This window comes from Rhinopithecus roxellana, chromosome 20 (assembly GCF_007565055.1).
Source record: "Rhinopithecus roxellana isolate Shanxi Qingling chromosome 20, ASM756505v1, whole genome shotgun sequence".
NCBI classification, from domain to species: domain Eukaryota; kingdom Metazoa; phylum Chordata; class Mammalia; order Primates; family Cercopithecidae; genus Rhinopithecus; species Rhinopithecus roxellana.
Genome location: NC_044568.1, coordinates 55,163,326 through 55,178,336, shown reverse-complemented (window position 1 = coordinate 55,178,336; position 15,011 = coordinate 55,163,326). Strand labels below are relative to the sequence as shown.

At 40.1% G+C, this 15,011-nt stretch overlaps 1 protein-coding gene across 2 annotated transcripts in view; it reads left to right on the top strand.

Annotated features, from left to right (window-relative positions):
• CDH13 (cadherin 13) overlaps nt 1-15,011 on the top strand; it is a 1,178,985-nt gene that overhangs the window by 224,525 nt on the left and 939,449 nt on the right. For both annotated transcript variants that reach the window (XM_010355650.2, XM_010355651.2), the window contains exon 2: nt 12,866-12,977. In XM_010355650.2, coding sequence (XP_010353952.1) covers nt 12,866-12,977 — 112 coding nt within the window. The remainder of the gene's footprint in view (nt 1-12,865; nt 12,978-15,011) is intronic.

Here is a 15,011-nt window from a genome sequence, read left to right as displayed (position 1 = left end):
ATTTTTAAGCCCCTCAGATTGTAGTACTTTGCAGCAATATGAAATTGTACATGCAGCAATATGAAATTGATATACGGGGGCATGTTTTCCTGAAATCAGAGCCTAAGATGAGAATCAGGTATGAGTAGTTTTCTTAGGAAGGTGATCCAGGAAGCACGAGTAAGGAAGGATGAGAAGGCAGGAAAGGAGAGAGAACCAATGTATTAAGGAATCCTTGAGGTCACTGCTATACATAGCCAGGGGCCAGTCCACAGGGACCTCGAGAGGCACAGGGAATGACTCTCAGATGTGTCTGTCTGCAAGAAGGCAGGTGGGAGCATTCAGCCAGCTGTCATTTCCAATGCACTGAGGGCTGTCCGCAGGAGCATTAACTCCCCCTCCTTTCCCCTCTCTGCTTTTCCTCACATTAGCCAAGCTCCTGCAGTGTAGGAGAAAGCGCCAAAGCAGAATGCAGAGACTGAGGGCACTCTAAGGGGCAAGCCTGACTTCTTTGGAAACTCATCGCAGCAGCGACTGAGGTCAGAGGTTGGCAGAGGTATTGGCCACAGCCACCAGCGGCATCCTCTATTGGGCTAAAGCCTCAAATTCCAGACCTATTCATTTACTAAGTGTCCCATCTGTTGTCTCTGTGGATTCATTGTTTTTTGGTGTAGACCAGACAAGTTTTCCAGTGCCTGGCACATGGTAGGCATTCACTATTTTCTCAGTTGAACTCCCTGGAGCTACTAAGGCCCACCCAAGAGTACCTCATATAAGGGTTCCTTTGTTTGACTTAGGGGGAGTTTGTATTATTTGGCATTTGACATCACTAATTTAATTACAAAAATTTCATAAATTGATGTAAATACCACCAACCCTGAGCAGGCACATCCTCTGGTTTCTACTAAGGGCCAGCCAGCAGGCCAGGCATTCCCAGTGCACTAACTTAAATTCTTACAAAACTGTTTTTCCTTTTGAGTTTTCCAAGTGAGCCCAGTGGCTTAATCCTGGAATCTTAATAGTAAAGAGTTCATTCCATTTAGACAAAAATTGTGATTTCATTGAGTGAATTGTTCTTGGCTGTTTTATCCAAACTGAAAGAGGGCATGCATCGCCCTATTTTGAGACAAAACACCTTCAAATAATCTGGAAAACAAACCAGAATTTATTACTGCCAAATGGCTCACTATTTCTTGAACTGGCATGCTATGGTGTTTGCATTGATCAAACTTCTGCATGGAACCTTTGTTCTTAGAGGTTGTCATGTGAAAAGTTTCAATCATCTTTCTAATATGTCCTCGGTCTGTGACATGGTCCCAGTCCTTGTTTTCATCCAAAGAGGTTGTTCCTTCTTCTTTATTTCCACAATACTTTATACATACCCTCTATATTAATAGAACTATAATATTAATGTATACTTATTATATAATAAATATGTATCAGATATCAATATAAATAACTAGCACATAACACCTACTGTGAACCAGTTTCTGTCCTGAAACATTTGATTTGTGTTGACTCATTGACTCCTACAACCAATGGGAGTAGACACAATTATTAGTTGTGTTTTGCAAATGAGGAAACTAAGGCAAAGAGAAGTTAAGCAACTTGCTCAGGGTCACATAGAAACTAACTGGAAAAGTTGAGATTTGGACCCAGTTAGTCTAGTTAGCCTAGCCTGGGAATCTTGACTCTGAACTACTTTCTAACTGGTTCCCAATGTATAGAAACATAGGTTGTAGTTTATTATATGTCTATGTGTCTGTCTTTCCTTCTAGATAATAAGTTTTTTTTAGGGTTTTATTCATTTTTCCATCTCTAGTATCTAGGCCAGAGCTGGCAGATCACAGAAATGTTAAATTTTCACTAAGAGAATCAATTTTAAAATGAACCCGATGATGCTGTCATAATGGCAGATCAAAATGTCCCGTAACTTGAAAGAGGCAATTACTAAAACAACAGCAAAAAATAAAATAACAAACTAAAATAAAAAGCGAATGGTAATGCTTATTTATGCTGAGGAGAGGAGCACTTCGGACAGTCATTGTCACATCCTGACTCTGACAGCCTTGTCAAAGCATTCCAAAGCCATGACCTTCTCTCATTCTCCCTTCCTTCCCCACCTCTCCTTCATATTCCCTGTGCTATTCCTTTCTTTGTAACTCCTCTATTTTGCCTTCTTCATTGGTTTTCCCAAATTATATTTACATGTTAAAATATCAAGTAAAGGGAACCCATATTTTCTGAGAGTCTATTGTGGGGACAGGCTACAATAGACTGCATCAGTTCCCAATGGCTGCTGTAAAAAATGATCACAAATTTAGCAACTTAAAACAAGCATAGTATTGTGCAGTTTTGAATGTCAGAAGTTCAAAATGGGCTTCACCGGACTAAAATCGAGGTGTTGGCAGTGATGCATTCCTTTCTGGAGTCTCTTGGGGAGAATTCGCTTTCTGCCATCTCCAGTTTCTAGAGGCCGCCCACATTCCTTGGCTCCTGGCCCCTTCCTCCATCTTTAAAGTCAGCAATGTGAGGTTGAGTTCATCTCATACCACATCACTCTGCCCTCACCTTCATCATCACATTTCTTTCTCTTATCCTTTCTTCCATTTTCAAAGATACTTGTGATTACGTTGGGTTTATGTGATTACATAATCCAGGAGGAGCATGCTGTTTTAATGTTAGCTGATTGCCAACCTTAATTACCCTTTGCCATGTAATCTAGCACACTCGCAGCTTCTAGGGAGTAGGGTGAGAATATCTTTAGAGGACTGTTGTCTATTCTGTTTGCATTATCTCATTAAAGCCTCCCCGTGACTGTTTCTCTTACAAAGAGCATGTGAAGGCCATTCACTCTGAATTAATTTGCCAAAAGCCAGAGAAATGACCACACAGCCAGAGTTTGGACTTAGGTTAGTTTTGGCTTTTTGCCCCATGCTTTCCCTTGTTTTCTTGTTTTATTGTGCTTCACTTTTTTGTGTGTACTTCACAGATATTGTATGTTTTACGAATTGAAGATTTGTGGTGTTGAAGTCAAAAATGTCGAGATGAATCTCTAAATTTAGCATTTCATTTGGGAAGAAAGACTTGCAATTTGGGGCATTTATGCAGATTAGACAGTCTTTGGTATGTTCAAAGAACAAAGAGAAAGCTGGAGGTTTTGTAACAGTGAGAAATGTTAGGTATTGCTCTTTGAGAAAGTTCATTGACACTAGTAAGGTTCTGGGAAGCTGGCAAGCTTCAGCTGGTGAGTAACATCAGTGAGAAAATTAGTCCTGGAGTTGCAGCTAATTATCTTGAAGCTATTGGTAAAACTGGGTTCAGGTTACAGCAGTCAGGCTTGCAGAGAATTACACTGTTGAAGCAATGCTTCGTGTCCCTTGTTTTTTTTTCTCTGGCTTCTTGGCTTTGTTTTAGTTGGGTATGACAAGAATAACCCAGTTTGTAGGATCAACTTTCGCCTTGACAATTCTACACTCAGCAAGTTTATCAGTGCTGTTTTTCCAACGGTATGTGATCAATTTGTGTCTCTGTCTCATGTTTTGGTAATTCTCCTAGTTTCTTTACTGTTTTTAAAATTATTACTTTGTCTGTTTTGCTGATCTCTGGCTAGTGACCTTTGATGTTACTATTGTGATATTTTTTTGGTGGGGGGGGCATGAACTGTGCCCATATAAGATGCCAAACTTCATTGGTAAGTGTGTGTCCTGACTGTTCCACCAACTGGTCCTTTACCCATCTGTCTCCTTCTCCTCCAACCTTCCTATTCCCTGAAACACAGCAACATTGAAGTTACTCCAATGAATAAGCCTACAATAAAGCGCTTTCTTTGCCTCTAAGTGTTCAACAGAAAGGAGGAGTTGCACGTCTCTCTCTTTAAATCAAACCTAGAAATGATTAAGCTAGGTGAGGAAGGCATGTCAAAAGCTGAGATAGGCTGAAAGCTAGGTTTCTTGTGCCAAACAGTAAAGTTGTGAATGCAAAGGAAAAGTTCCTGAAGGAAATTAAAAGTGCTATTCCACTGAACACATGAATGATAAGAAAGTAAGACAGGCCTTATTGCTGACATGGAGAAAGTTTTAGTGGTCTGAATAGATGATCAAACCAGCCACAACATTCTCTTAAACCAAAGCCTAATCCTGAGCAAGGCCTTAACTCCTTTCAATTCTCTGAAGGTTGAGAGGTGAGGAAGCTGCAGGAGAAAAGTTGGAAGCTAGAGGTTAGTGTGTGACGTTTAAGGAAAGAAACTATCTCTATAACATAAAAGTGTGAGGTGAAAGCCAGGTACAGTGGCTCACGCCTGTGATTCCAGCACTTTGGGAGGCCGAAGCAGGTGGATCATGAGGTCAGGAGAGCAACACCATCCTGGCCAACATGGTGAAGGCCCGTCTCTACTAAAACTACAAATATTAGCTGGGTGTGGTGGTGCATACCTGTAATACCAGCTACTTGGGAGGCTGAGGCAGAAGAATTGCTTGAACCAGGGAGTAGGAGGTTTCAGTGAGCTGAGATTATGCCACTGTACTCCAGCCTGGTGACAGAGTGAGACTGTCTCAAATAAATAAATAAATAAAATAAAAAGTGTGAGGTGAAGCAGGAAGTGCTGATATAGAAACTGCAGCAAGTCATCCAGAAGATCTAGCTAAGATCATTGATGAAGGTGGATACATTAAATAATAAATTTTCTATGTGGTTGAAACATTCTTAAACTGGACGAAGATTCCAACTAGGACTTTCATAGCTAGAGAGAAGAAGTAAAGGACAAGCAAACTCTTTTATTTGGGACTAATGCAACTGGTGACTTTAAGTTGAAGCCAATGCTTAGTCACCATTCAAAAATCTTAGGGCCCTTAAGAATTAAGCTGAATCTACTCTGCCTGTGTTCTGCAAAAGGAACAACAAAGCCTGGATGACAGTACATCTCTTTACAACATGGTTTATTCAATGTTTTAAGCCCACTGTTGAGAACTACTGCTCAGAAAACTATATTCCCTTCAAAATCTTACTGTTCATTGACAATGTACCTGGTCATCCAAAAGTTTTAATGGAGATATATAAGGAGATAAATGTTGTTTTCACACCTGCTAGTATAACTTCCATTTTGCAGCCCATGAATCAAGAAAAATACTGACTTTCAAGTCTTATTATTAAAGAAATAAATTTTGTAAGGCTACAACTTCTCAAGATAGTGATTCCTCTGGTGGATCAGGACAAAAGGAGTTGAAAACTTGCTGAAAAGTATTCACCATTCTAGATGCCACTAAGAACATTTGTGATTCCAGGGGGGAGGTTAAAATGTCAAAAATAACAGGAGTTTAGAAGAAGTTGATTTCAGTCCTCATGGATGACTTTGAGAAGTCCAAGACTTCAGTGGAGGAAGGAAGTACAGATGTGGTCAAAATGGCAAGAGAACTAGAATTAGAAGTAGAGCTTGAATATGTGTTTGAATTGCTGCAAGCTCATGATAAAACGTGAATGGATGAGGAGTTGCTTCTTATGGATGAGCAAAGAAAGTGGTTTCTTGAGATGGAAACTAATCCTCGTGAAGATGCTGTGAAGATTGTTGCAGAGACAATAAAGGATTTAGAATCGTACCTAAACTTAGTTGATAAAGCAGTGAGAGGACTGCTTTCAATTTTGAAAAAAGTTCTCCTGTGGGTTAGATGCTACCAGATAGCATCACATGCTATAGGGGAATCACTCATGAAAGGAAGAGTTGATAGACTGGCAAACCTCATTGTTTTCTTATTGTAAGAAATTGCCACAGCCTCCGCAACCTCCACAACCACCACCCTGATCAGTCAGCAGCCATCAAAATGGAGGAAGACCCTCACCAGAAAAAAGACAACCACTTGTTGAAGGCTCAGAGGATCATTATCACTTTTTAGTAACAAAGTATTTTTAAATTAAGGTATGTACTTTGTTTTTAGAAATAATGCTATTGCATACTTAACAGACTACATTATAATGTAAACATAACTTTTATATGCACTGGGAAGGCAAAAAGTTCATGTGACTCACTTTATTGTAATATTCGTTTTATTGTTATGGTCTGGAACCGAACCTGTAGTATCTCCGAGGGATGCCTGTACGTGCAGCTTCCTTATTTATAGTTTGAGGAGAGTATGTTGGGTAGCATCTTTTAGAAATAAAGTCTAGGATGTTAGTTTCAAGTTTCGTATGAAAGCAACAATAAGGCCGGGCTCCATGACTCATGCCTGTAATCCCAGCACTTTGGGAGGCCAAGGGGGGGGGGGTGCGGATCACGAGGTCAGGAGTTCGAGACCAGCCTGGCCAACATGGTGAAACCCCATCTCTACTAAAAATACAAAAAAATTAGCTGGGGTTTGTGGTGGACACCTGTAATTCCAGCTATTTGGGAGGCTAAGGCAGGAGAATTGCTTGAACCCAGGAGGCGGAGGTTGCAGTGAGCCGAGATCACACCACTGCATTCCAGCCTGGGCAACAGAGTGAGACTCCATCTCAAAAAAAAAAAAAAAAAAAAAAGAAGGAAAGAAAAGAAAACAACAATAGGATGGACCAAACTAAAAGCAGTCTCCCCTTTTACGTCCCCAAGAACTACAAAATCACTCGGAAGTGTCTGTGACCTTAATGACCAACAAGGTGTCCGGTGTTCTGTGTTTCTGGGGCTGTAAAACACCAGGAATATTTTAAGGAGGTCAGACTCAGCAGGAGCATGGATGACATGAGTTTATACACACAGTGAGTACATGCACATGTGTGTACATGTGTGTGTATGTGTGTGTATGTGTGTGCATGCACGTGTCCTGGAATGCTACATTGCTCCATGCTGTAGGCAGTGTGCCTTTATAAAACCTTCCAGGACTCTGAGCTTGTGCTCTTTGGAAGGATAAAGAATCAATCAAAATACATTGCTGTGATATTTTTACATCCTGCAAGTATCCTTTCTTCCCCACAAATCTAAGACCCTGCAAACTGATCTCAGTACACTGACTTTAACAAGAGTAAACCAGAGGTGTTTTGTGGCAGGGATAAAGTACTATCCACCCACACTAATGACAAGAAAGCAAAGAGTTGGAGATAGGAAAACAACAAGGATCCCAGAGACACTAGGGTGTTGGTTTGGAGAATACCTTTTTGGAGCTGGTTTAAGAGGGGATGGAACCTGAGAGTGTTCCCAACCAGATAAGATAATTATTTGTGGCAGGAAGTTTCTCTCTTTATTTGTGGCTGCTTTGGAGATAGTTGTGTCATGTTTTTCTTCCTTCTTGATGCTTCTCACTGGTCTCTGGGACATATCTGTGATGTCAGTGGTATCAAAGACTTTGCCCCCCTTGTTCCATGGATGTTTAGTGTACAGTCAGCTTCTGTAACAAACAATGGCAAATCTCAGTGACTTTGTACAGGATTGCATGGATGTGTCTTGTGGGGCAGTTCTCCTGAGTAACTGTCTTCTGTGAAGTGACTGATTCTGGGCTCTTTCTATTGGATGACTCTGCCACCTTGGGAGTCCTTACTTCCTATTTTCATGGATAGGAGAAGAGAAGATATCATGCAGGACATTCAAGGGCCATGTCTAGAAGAGATGAGAATCCTTCCACCCTTATTCTGTTGGCCAGTGCTTAGTCCCATGGCTAAAATTGTAATGGAGCAGCAGCACCAGGTCCTATTGTGACAAGTAACCAGAGACTAATCTCAATGACAGTTCTTATAGCTCAAAGAGGTATTTGCAAAATCTAAAGCAAAGGTTGCCAACTCAAACGCCTAGACGTCCAGGCAAGTGTTCAACTGAATTGAGTGAGCAGGAACAAGAACAGGGAGTGGTGCTGAGAAGGAAAGCTTGGAGAGGGGCACTCTCCATAACATGACAATTTAACTTGATGACAGGCTTCTCTGGCTAAACTAACCATATCTACTGGCCACATCCATCCCGTACGCTGCCAGTTGGCAACCCACAGTATGGGAGAGAAAAAGAAAAAAATCCTTTCTCTGGAAGCAAACTCCAAAGTTGGCTATATTCTTGAATCAGTACCTGTCAGGATAAACAAAAACCCTTTCTTTTTAAGAAAGAAAGTTCCATACTGCAGCAAATAAATGGAAGCTAAAAAGAAAACCAGGTATAAAGAGTGTGATTTAAGAATTTGCTGTCTGTACATAAATTTAGGGTGGTGGCTCTTGCATGAAAGAGAGATCTCTGAGCTACTACTTTAAAGGATGCTTGGTGACCTGCAAAGGTAACACAACTCAATAACATCAGGCACTGATGTTCTCATTGTGAAGCTGATCCCGAGATGCAAATGCCCCCTGATCTTCTACTGTCTGATTTAGGTCCCTGCTATACCCCTGTGCGTAGTCTGAACAGTCTATTCACTGAACAGTTTTATAGTAACAGCAAAAGTAATAATATGTTGGTAATATTGTCAGTGTCTACCCTGGAGAATATCAGTGAATCCTGAATATGGATTTAAATACAATACATACAAATAACAATAGCAAGCATTTATTGAGCAAGTACTATGTACCAGGTACTACTTAAGGCTCTTTACAATAATTAACTCACTTAATCCTCATAACTTGTAAGATACCATTAATCCTGCTTTTCGGCTTAGAAAACTGAGACACAGAAGGCTACTTGCCCAAGGATAGCCCACTGGTAAATAAGATTCACCCTGAACCAGTGTGGCTTAGACCTGTGCTTATAGTCTGTCTGAAAAATGAATCTTTGTAGCAGACTGATGGTGATTTTTAGATAATAGAAATCTTTTGTAAATCACAGAATTTGATTATTACTGTACTTTCAAAGGTGTCTTGGTTACCTCTCATTTGTTAGGTACTCACTGATGCATAAATGGACAAAAATGTCATAGAGGAAGACTATGATTGCCATGGTATTAAAGATAAATTTGGAATGATGCTCAGAGCATATATTCTAGAAAACTTTTAGAGGATTTGGGGAAAACTATGTCCAGGTAGTATCTTTACACATGTGACATATGATAATATTGGAGAAAGGGCTTGCCTGGTTTGGGAGTAATGTCCAATACTAATTCTTACAACAATGAGGGGTGCTGCTTTACTGCTTTACATCCCATTACCATACTTAGTGTGAATGAAATTGAAGAGTGGATATCTGTGGCAAGTTCAAGCATAGATACTGTTTTGAACTCTCTTAAGAAATCAAAGGGCAATAGCAGTAACTAGAACATTCTACAACTATTGACTGGTAAGATATTTAGCTTTTGGGGAAGTCCTAAATTAGCCAGGAATCATTTTTAAATGCAGTTTTGTAATTTCAGTGATGTGTTACATGAAACTCAAAGAGCCACAAAATAATTCACATGTAAGCGAAGAGTGTGTTGGTTTAAAAGATGAGCCTGCATTCTTATCCCTTTACCCAGATAATTCTTAATCATCTTTGAGATCCCAGCAGAAATGTCTCTTTTGTGGTTTTGCTTTCCCTGATACCCTAGATGAGGTTAGACTTACCAATACCCCAACTTCTACGTGCTCCTAAAGAGATCTATATTTTCCTTTCAAGTTAAATTTTAATCTTGGTGAATCACTTAAATTATGATTTGTTCATACCTCTTTTCTTTTTGAGACCATAATTATATTTAACAATTATTGACTCCTTATCCTGTGTAGCTCTTTTCTCATTGCTTTGGACAATGTGTGGCAAAGTCCTCACTGAATCCCAGGAGTCTAATAGGTATTTGTGAATGAATAATGCATGAGGAGTGAGTAAATGAATGAATGATTTGACTAATTCTCACCTCACTAAGTCACCCCTGGCCCAGCAGTGTACTGTGTACCTTTATGTTACAAATCATTTAACTTTAATTTTGCCTGGTAGGTGAAGTGTCCCAAGAATTTGTAAAGATGAAACTGTGCTTTTGGGGGTTCTCCTACTGCTCCCCCACTCGCTAAGAGTCAGCAGCTAGAAAAAGGTTCATTTTTTGTTTTTCTTTGTAACTCTAGAGGAATCCTGAATGAGCCCTGCCAAGTAATCTCAGAGACTGAGCCACAGACAGACAAAGATGGAGAACACACAGCTCACCCGCAGCGTACTGTTCTCATCACTAACTGTGTTTTCTCTCAGTCCTGGCTTTTTATGCTCAGGATTCTGGGAAAAATTTCCCCTTCCTTACTTCCTAAGGGATATCCTAAGGGATATCGAGTTTCCTGGTCTGGGAGCTGAGAGCAGAATTAGCCAATTAGAAGGTTAACACATAATTGTAGGCACTGGGTATTTGGAGACGACCCTTGACCATTTGCTAGTTAACTGAATTAATATTGGCCAGTTATAGATTTTCTGCTTGCAAAATTGCCGGCAGATTTTTCTGACTCCTGGGTCTGTGTTCTGTGTATGTGCCACTTGGGATGCCAGCATGATGATTGCTTTCAGAGTGATCTAACCAGAGCCTGCTGTCAAGACAAGGGAATCCATGACTCACAAGCGGAACCGTCCAGATGCCGGACCACAGCATTCTTTTCCCTTTGATTTGAGGGAGATGATGTTGGTCAGGGTGATGACTCCCCCATTTCGATTTCTCTGATGGTGTTCAGGTCAGCCACACGGTGAACCTCTTGTGATTGATTCTTGCTCCCTTCTTTGGGTTCAGTGCATTTCAGAGGGCTGATATTTAGTTGCTCCCTTCTTTGGGGTTCAGTGCATTTCAGAGGGCTGATATTTAGTTGCTCCCTTCTTGGGGTTCAGTGCATTTCAGAGGGCTGATATTTAGAGGGAAGCCCTGGTTCCACAGCTTCCAACCTTTTGACACTGCTTTGAGTTCTCTGGTGGGGATGATAATGAATTTTCTTCAACTGTCTGTGTACAGTGGTTAGGATTTTGCGGTCTGATATTGAAGTTTTGTTTTCTAAGAAACAGACACAGAGTAGAGGATTTGAGTGCAAGTAATTTGAGTGATGGCAGATATTGGTTTAAGAAAAATACTAGTTGGGTGCAGTGGCTCACGCCTGTAATCTTGACACTTTGGGAGGCTGAGGTAGGTAGATCACTTGAGCTCAGAAGTTTGAGAACAGCCTGAGCAACATAGTGAAACCTCCTCACTACAAAAAAAATAGAAAAATTAGCTGGGCATGGTGACTAATGCCTGTAGCCTCAGCTACTTGGGAGGCTGAGGTGGGAGGGTCACTTGAGCCCAGGATATTGAGACTGCAGTGAGCCATGATTGAACTCCAGCCTGGGCAACATGGCAAGACTTGGTCTCAAAAAAAAAAAAAAAAAAAGAAGTTTTAAAAGTTAAAAAAAAAAATAGAAAAAGTACTAATAGGGAATGAGGAAATAAGTCAAGGAAGAGAAGGCAGGTAATGAATGTGAGTTATCAAGCCAGAGACTCTGGTGGACATTGGCGGTCAGTCCCAGGTGGAAACTGGGAGACAAAAATGCCTATCTCCAAGTGGTCTCACCAGAGGGGTAAGGGAGTTGGGGTATTTACATACCATTTCCCATCAGTTATTGGTTAAGGGCCACTCCCAGGATGTTAATTTCCAAACACTTTCTTCTGGCACTATGTTCAGATAAAATACCCTTCCACAAGCTTTAGAGACATATCTCAGATGAAGAAAAAAAAAAAAAATGCAAAGTCTTGCACATTGACACAGAAGGTCTGAGGGGAATGGGTAGGGCTCTGACAGAGTGCCTTTCAGGACACTTGAGCCTAGAGTCAGATGCTGGCTGCACCCATTCTAACTGTATGATCTTAGGCAAGCTTATTAACCTTTCTAGAATTTTGGATTCATCGTCTATAAAATATACCTTATAACAATACACATTTCATAGGCCTGCTGTGGAGATTAAATTAGATTATGTATATGGTGAGTTTAACAAAGTAATTACCAAATAATAAGGGCTCAAAAATGGTAGCTTTCATTTAAGTGTTATGGAGCCTCTTCTCTGTCCCCGGATGTGTGGTAGGTGCTCAGCAGAACTGGTGGTTGGTTGTGGTGGGGAGGTAATCCCTGTTTTTATGGGGTTGTAGCCTTTGCGTACTAAACCTTAAGACCCTTTCTTATTTCACTAAGTTACACCTTGTCCAGGAGAGAGTCACTTACATTCCATACATTATGTTCCAAATCATGTAACCTAATTTTTTGACCATTGGATGAAGTGTCTCAAGCATCTACAAAGACAAAACTGTGCCTTTGAAAGCAATTGTAAATTTTAAGTTTTATAGTAGCCAAGTTTACAAAAGGAATAAGAAACTGATGACATTAATTTTAATAACATATATTTAGCTTCATATGTAAAATACTGTCATTTCCACGTGTGATTAATATAAAATTTTGACTATTTTACATTCTTTTCCTTATTTAGGCATCAAAATCCAATTTGTATCTTATACTTACAACATGTCAATTTCAGACCTATGACCTTTGAAGTACTGAGTAGCCACCAGTGGCTCATGGTCACCGTATTGGGCCACAGTGAAGGCTTAAGAGGCCCGGGTTTCCTTTTAGAAGTAAATTCCAACAGAATAATTACATTTTCTCTTTCCTCCTCTTCATAGGTGACAATGCTTCTTTGCTTGTATAAAAATGAAGTTGGTTTTAGCTTAGGCATCATGGAAAATTGACAGTTTCTGTAATAAAATTTCACACATGGAAACCATGGTGAGAATCTTAGCAGGTGTAAAAATCTGACGAAGTTATTTCTTTAACTGCAACTTAATGGAAACTGCAGCAGCTGTTCCATTTGCGTGTTCTCCAGATCTCAGTGCCAAAAAGAATTGTTGGCAGCCACTGGAAAAGTATCAACGTACCTCTTCATTTGGGAAATGAAATCAAAACCTCAGCTTATTTCTAAAAGTTGCAGATTTGGTGGAAGTTAGCAGGGCAAACACATAAGCCGCTATTAAAATATTGATGGCTTCGGTTTTCTCAGGTGCTGCTGCTAACATCTGCAGAAGATTTGGACTGCACTCCTGGATTTCAGCAGAAAGTGTTCCATATCAATCAGCCAACTGAATTCATTGAGGACCAGTCAATTCTAAACTGTAAGCAATGTCACTCGAAGATGCTTTTAGACTCTGCTCTTATTTGAATTTACTAATGTTTATGACTGTGTCTCAGGATGTGGTATTTCCTAAACTAAATGTTTTCTGATTATTTTTCATATGTCACTGCTTGACCCAAGATGGAAATTCTTGAATTAGGGCCTGGTCAACTTAGAGGTTAATAGAGTGATATGCATCTCTTTTTAGTATTTTATCATCAGTGGGTATTTCCAGACTGCTCTCAGAAAAGGGGGCTGTCAGCCTCCAATGAGAGTTCTACACTGTGCAAAGGAAATGAAATTCATTTCCCCTGGGCAGACCCTCAAGAGCAAAATCATTGCCTTCTTGCAGATTGCTGTTCTACCTGTAGTTTCTCATACATAGCATTAAATCAAAATAATGGTGAGAGCATGACATTGGCTTCTGGGAATTTTTAGACATAGGAATCAAAAACTCTTATTCTTAAGGCTAACAAGATGGTCTTTAGAAAGATTCAAAACCTCTACTGATTATTCTGTGGATTAAACTCAAATCCTCCCAAATTCCAATTGATTTATTTACAATATGCATCCCTCATATCTGTGGTTATGATCTCTTTCTATTTTTAATGTCAATATTATATTGTTTTATCTTTAAGAAGTGTTAGGGTACATTGCTAAATGCATAACAAGTACAGTGTCAGGACAATGGAATTTAAAATTGATGGTAGACAAATAACCATTTAATTGTAGGCTCTTGAGTACCTTGCTTAACAGTTGGAAATGAAGAATATGGAAACAATTGATCTAAACTGATCAGATGCAGCCAGGTGTGATGGCTCACACCTGTAATCTCACCACTTTGGGAGGCCAAGGAGGATGGATGGCTTGAGGCCAGGAGTTCAAAACCAGTCTGGGCAACCTGGTGAAACCCCATCTCTACTAAAAATACAAAACTTAGCTGGGCATGGTGGCACATGCCTGTAGTCCCAGCTACTTGGGAGGCTGAGGCAGGAGAATCACTTGAACCCAGGAAGTGGAGGCTGCAATGAGCCAAGATCACACCATTGCACTCCAACCTGGGTGACAGAGTGAGACTGTGTCTCAAAAAAATAAAATAAAATAAAATAAAATAAAATAAAATAAAATAAAATAAGCTGATCAGATGCTCCAAGGTCTTTGCAAGGAAGGTGATTCCACATTGGCTCTTATGATCTCAGGTTTGCTTTTGACACTAGCGAAGTTCCTTCAGTCCTATGGTATGTGGCTAACAAGTTTAAAGGAAAGAAAAACAAAGGCACACTGGACTGGATTGCTCTGTGATGCTGGGACACACTGGAGGAGTCGAAAGGAACACATTAATGAAGACGCGCTGTTGAGCATCAAGGGAGCTGTCCCAGGTGAAGCCTGTGCACCTCCTGATGAAATGACGCCAATGAAATCGTTTCAATAATTAGAGTCTGTAATGACAAGGTGCAGGGCTGGCACAATAAGTGAATTCCAATATGTGATTTCCTGCTAATTTGATCTCTGAGTGTGACTCCTGGGTCTGGCCATCAGGAAACCTCATTTGTCTTTTCATTTTTGTATTTATCAGAATCAATATATTTCAAACAGAACTTGATTTGTGAGAACCATTTTTCTGGCTCTCCTCTCCTCTCTTCCTCTATCTTCCTTTTATTTTTTTTCTAAGTGATTATCCCAAATGGCATCTATGTTAACATGCTTGGAAATGCGAAGCCACCCTGAGTATGGAAATTAATAGAGTTGGTATGCAAAGTAGACCTATAAATGTGATTGCTTCTGTAATCTTCACGATACCAAACAGCTTTTAATTCGCTGCTGAGAAGCTGGAAACAATCATCCTATGGGGGATCTTTTTAATTTAAAGTAAGCCATACTGTACATTCCAGTATCACAGTTGTGTGTGTGTGTGTGTATGTGTGTGTGTGTGCACGCTTTAATCCCCTAAGTAATTAAGTGGGTTATGGTTGTTGGTTCTGGGTAAGCTAGTAAATGCTAAATGGGACTAGGTTGATTATCAATGATAACACGT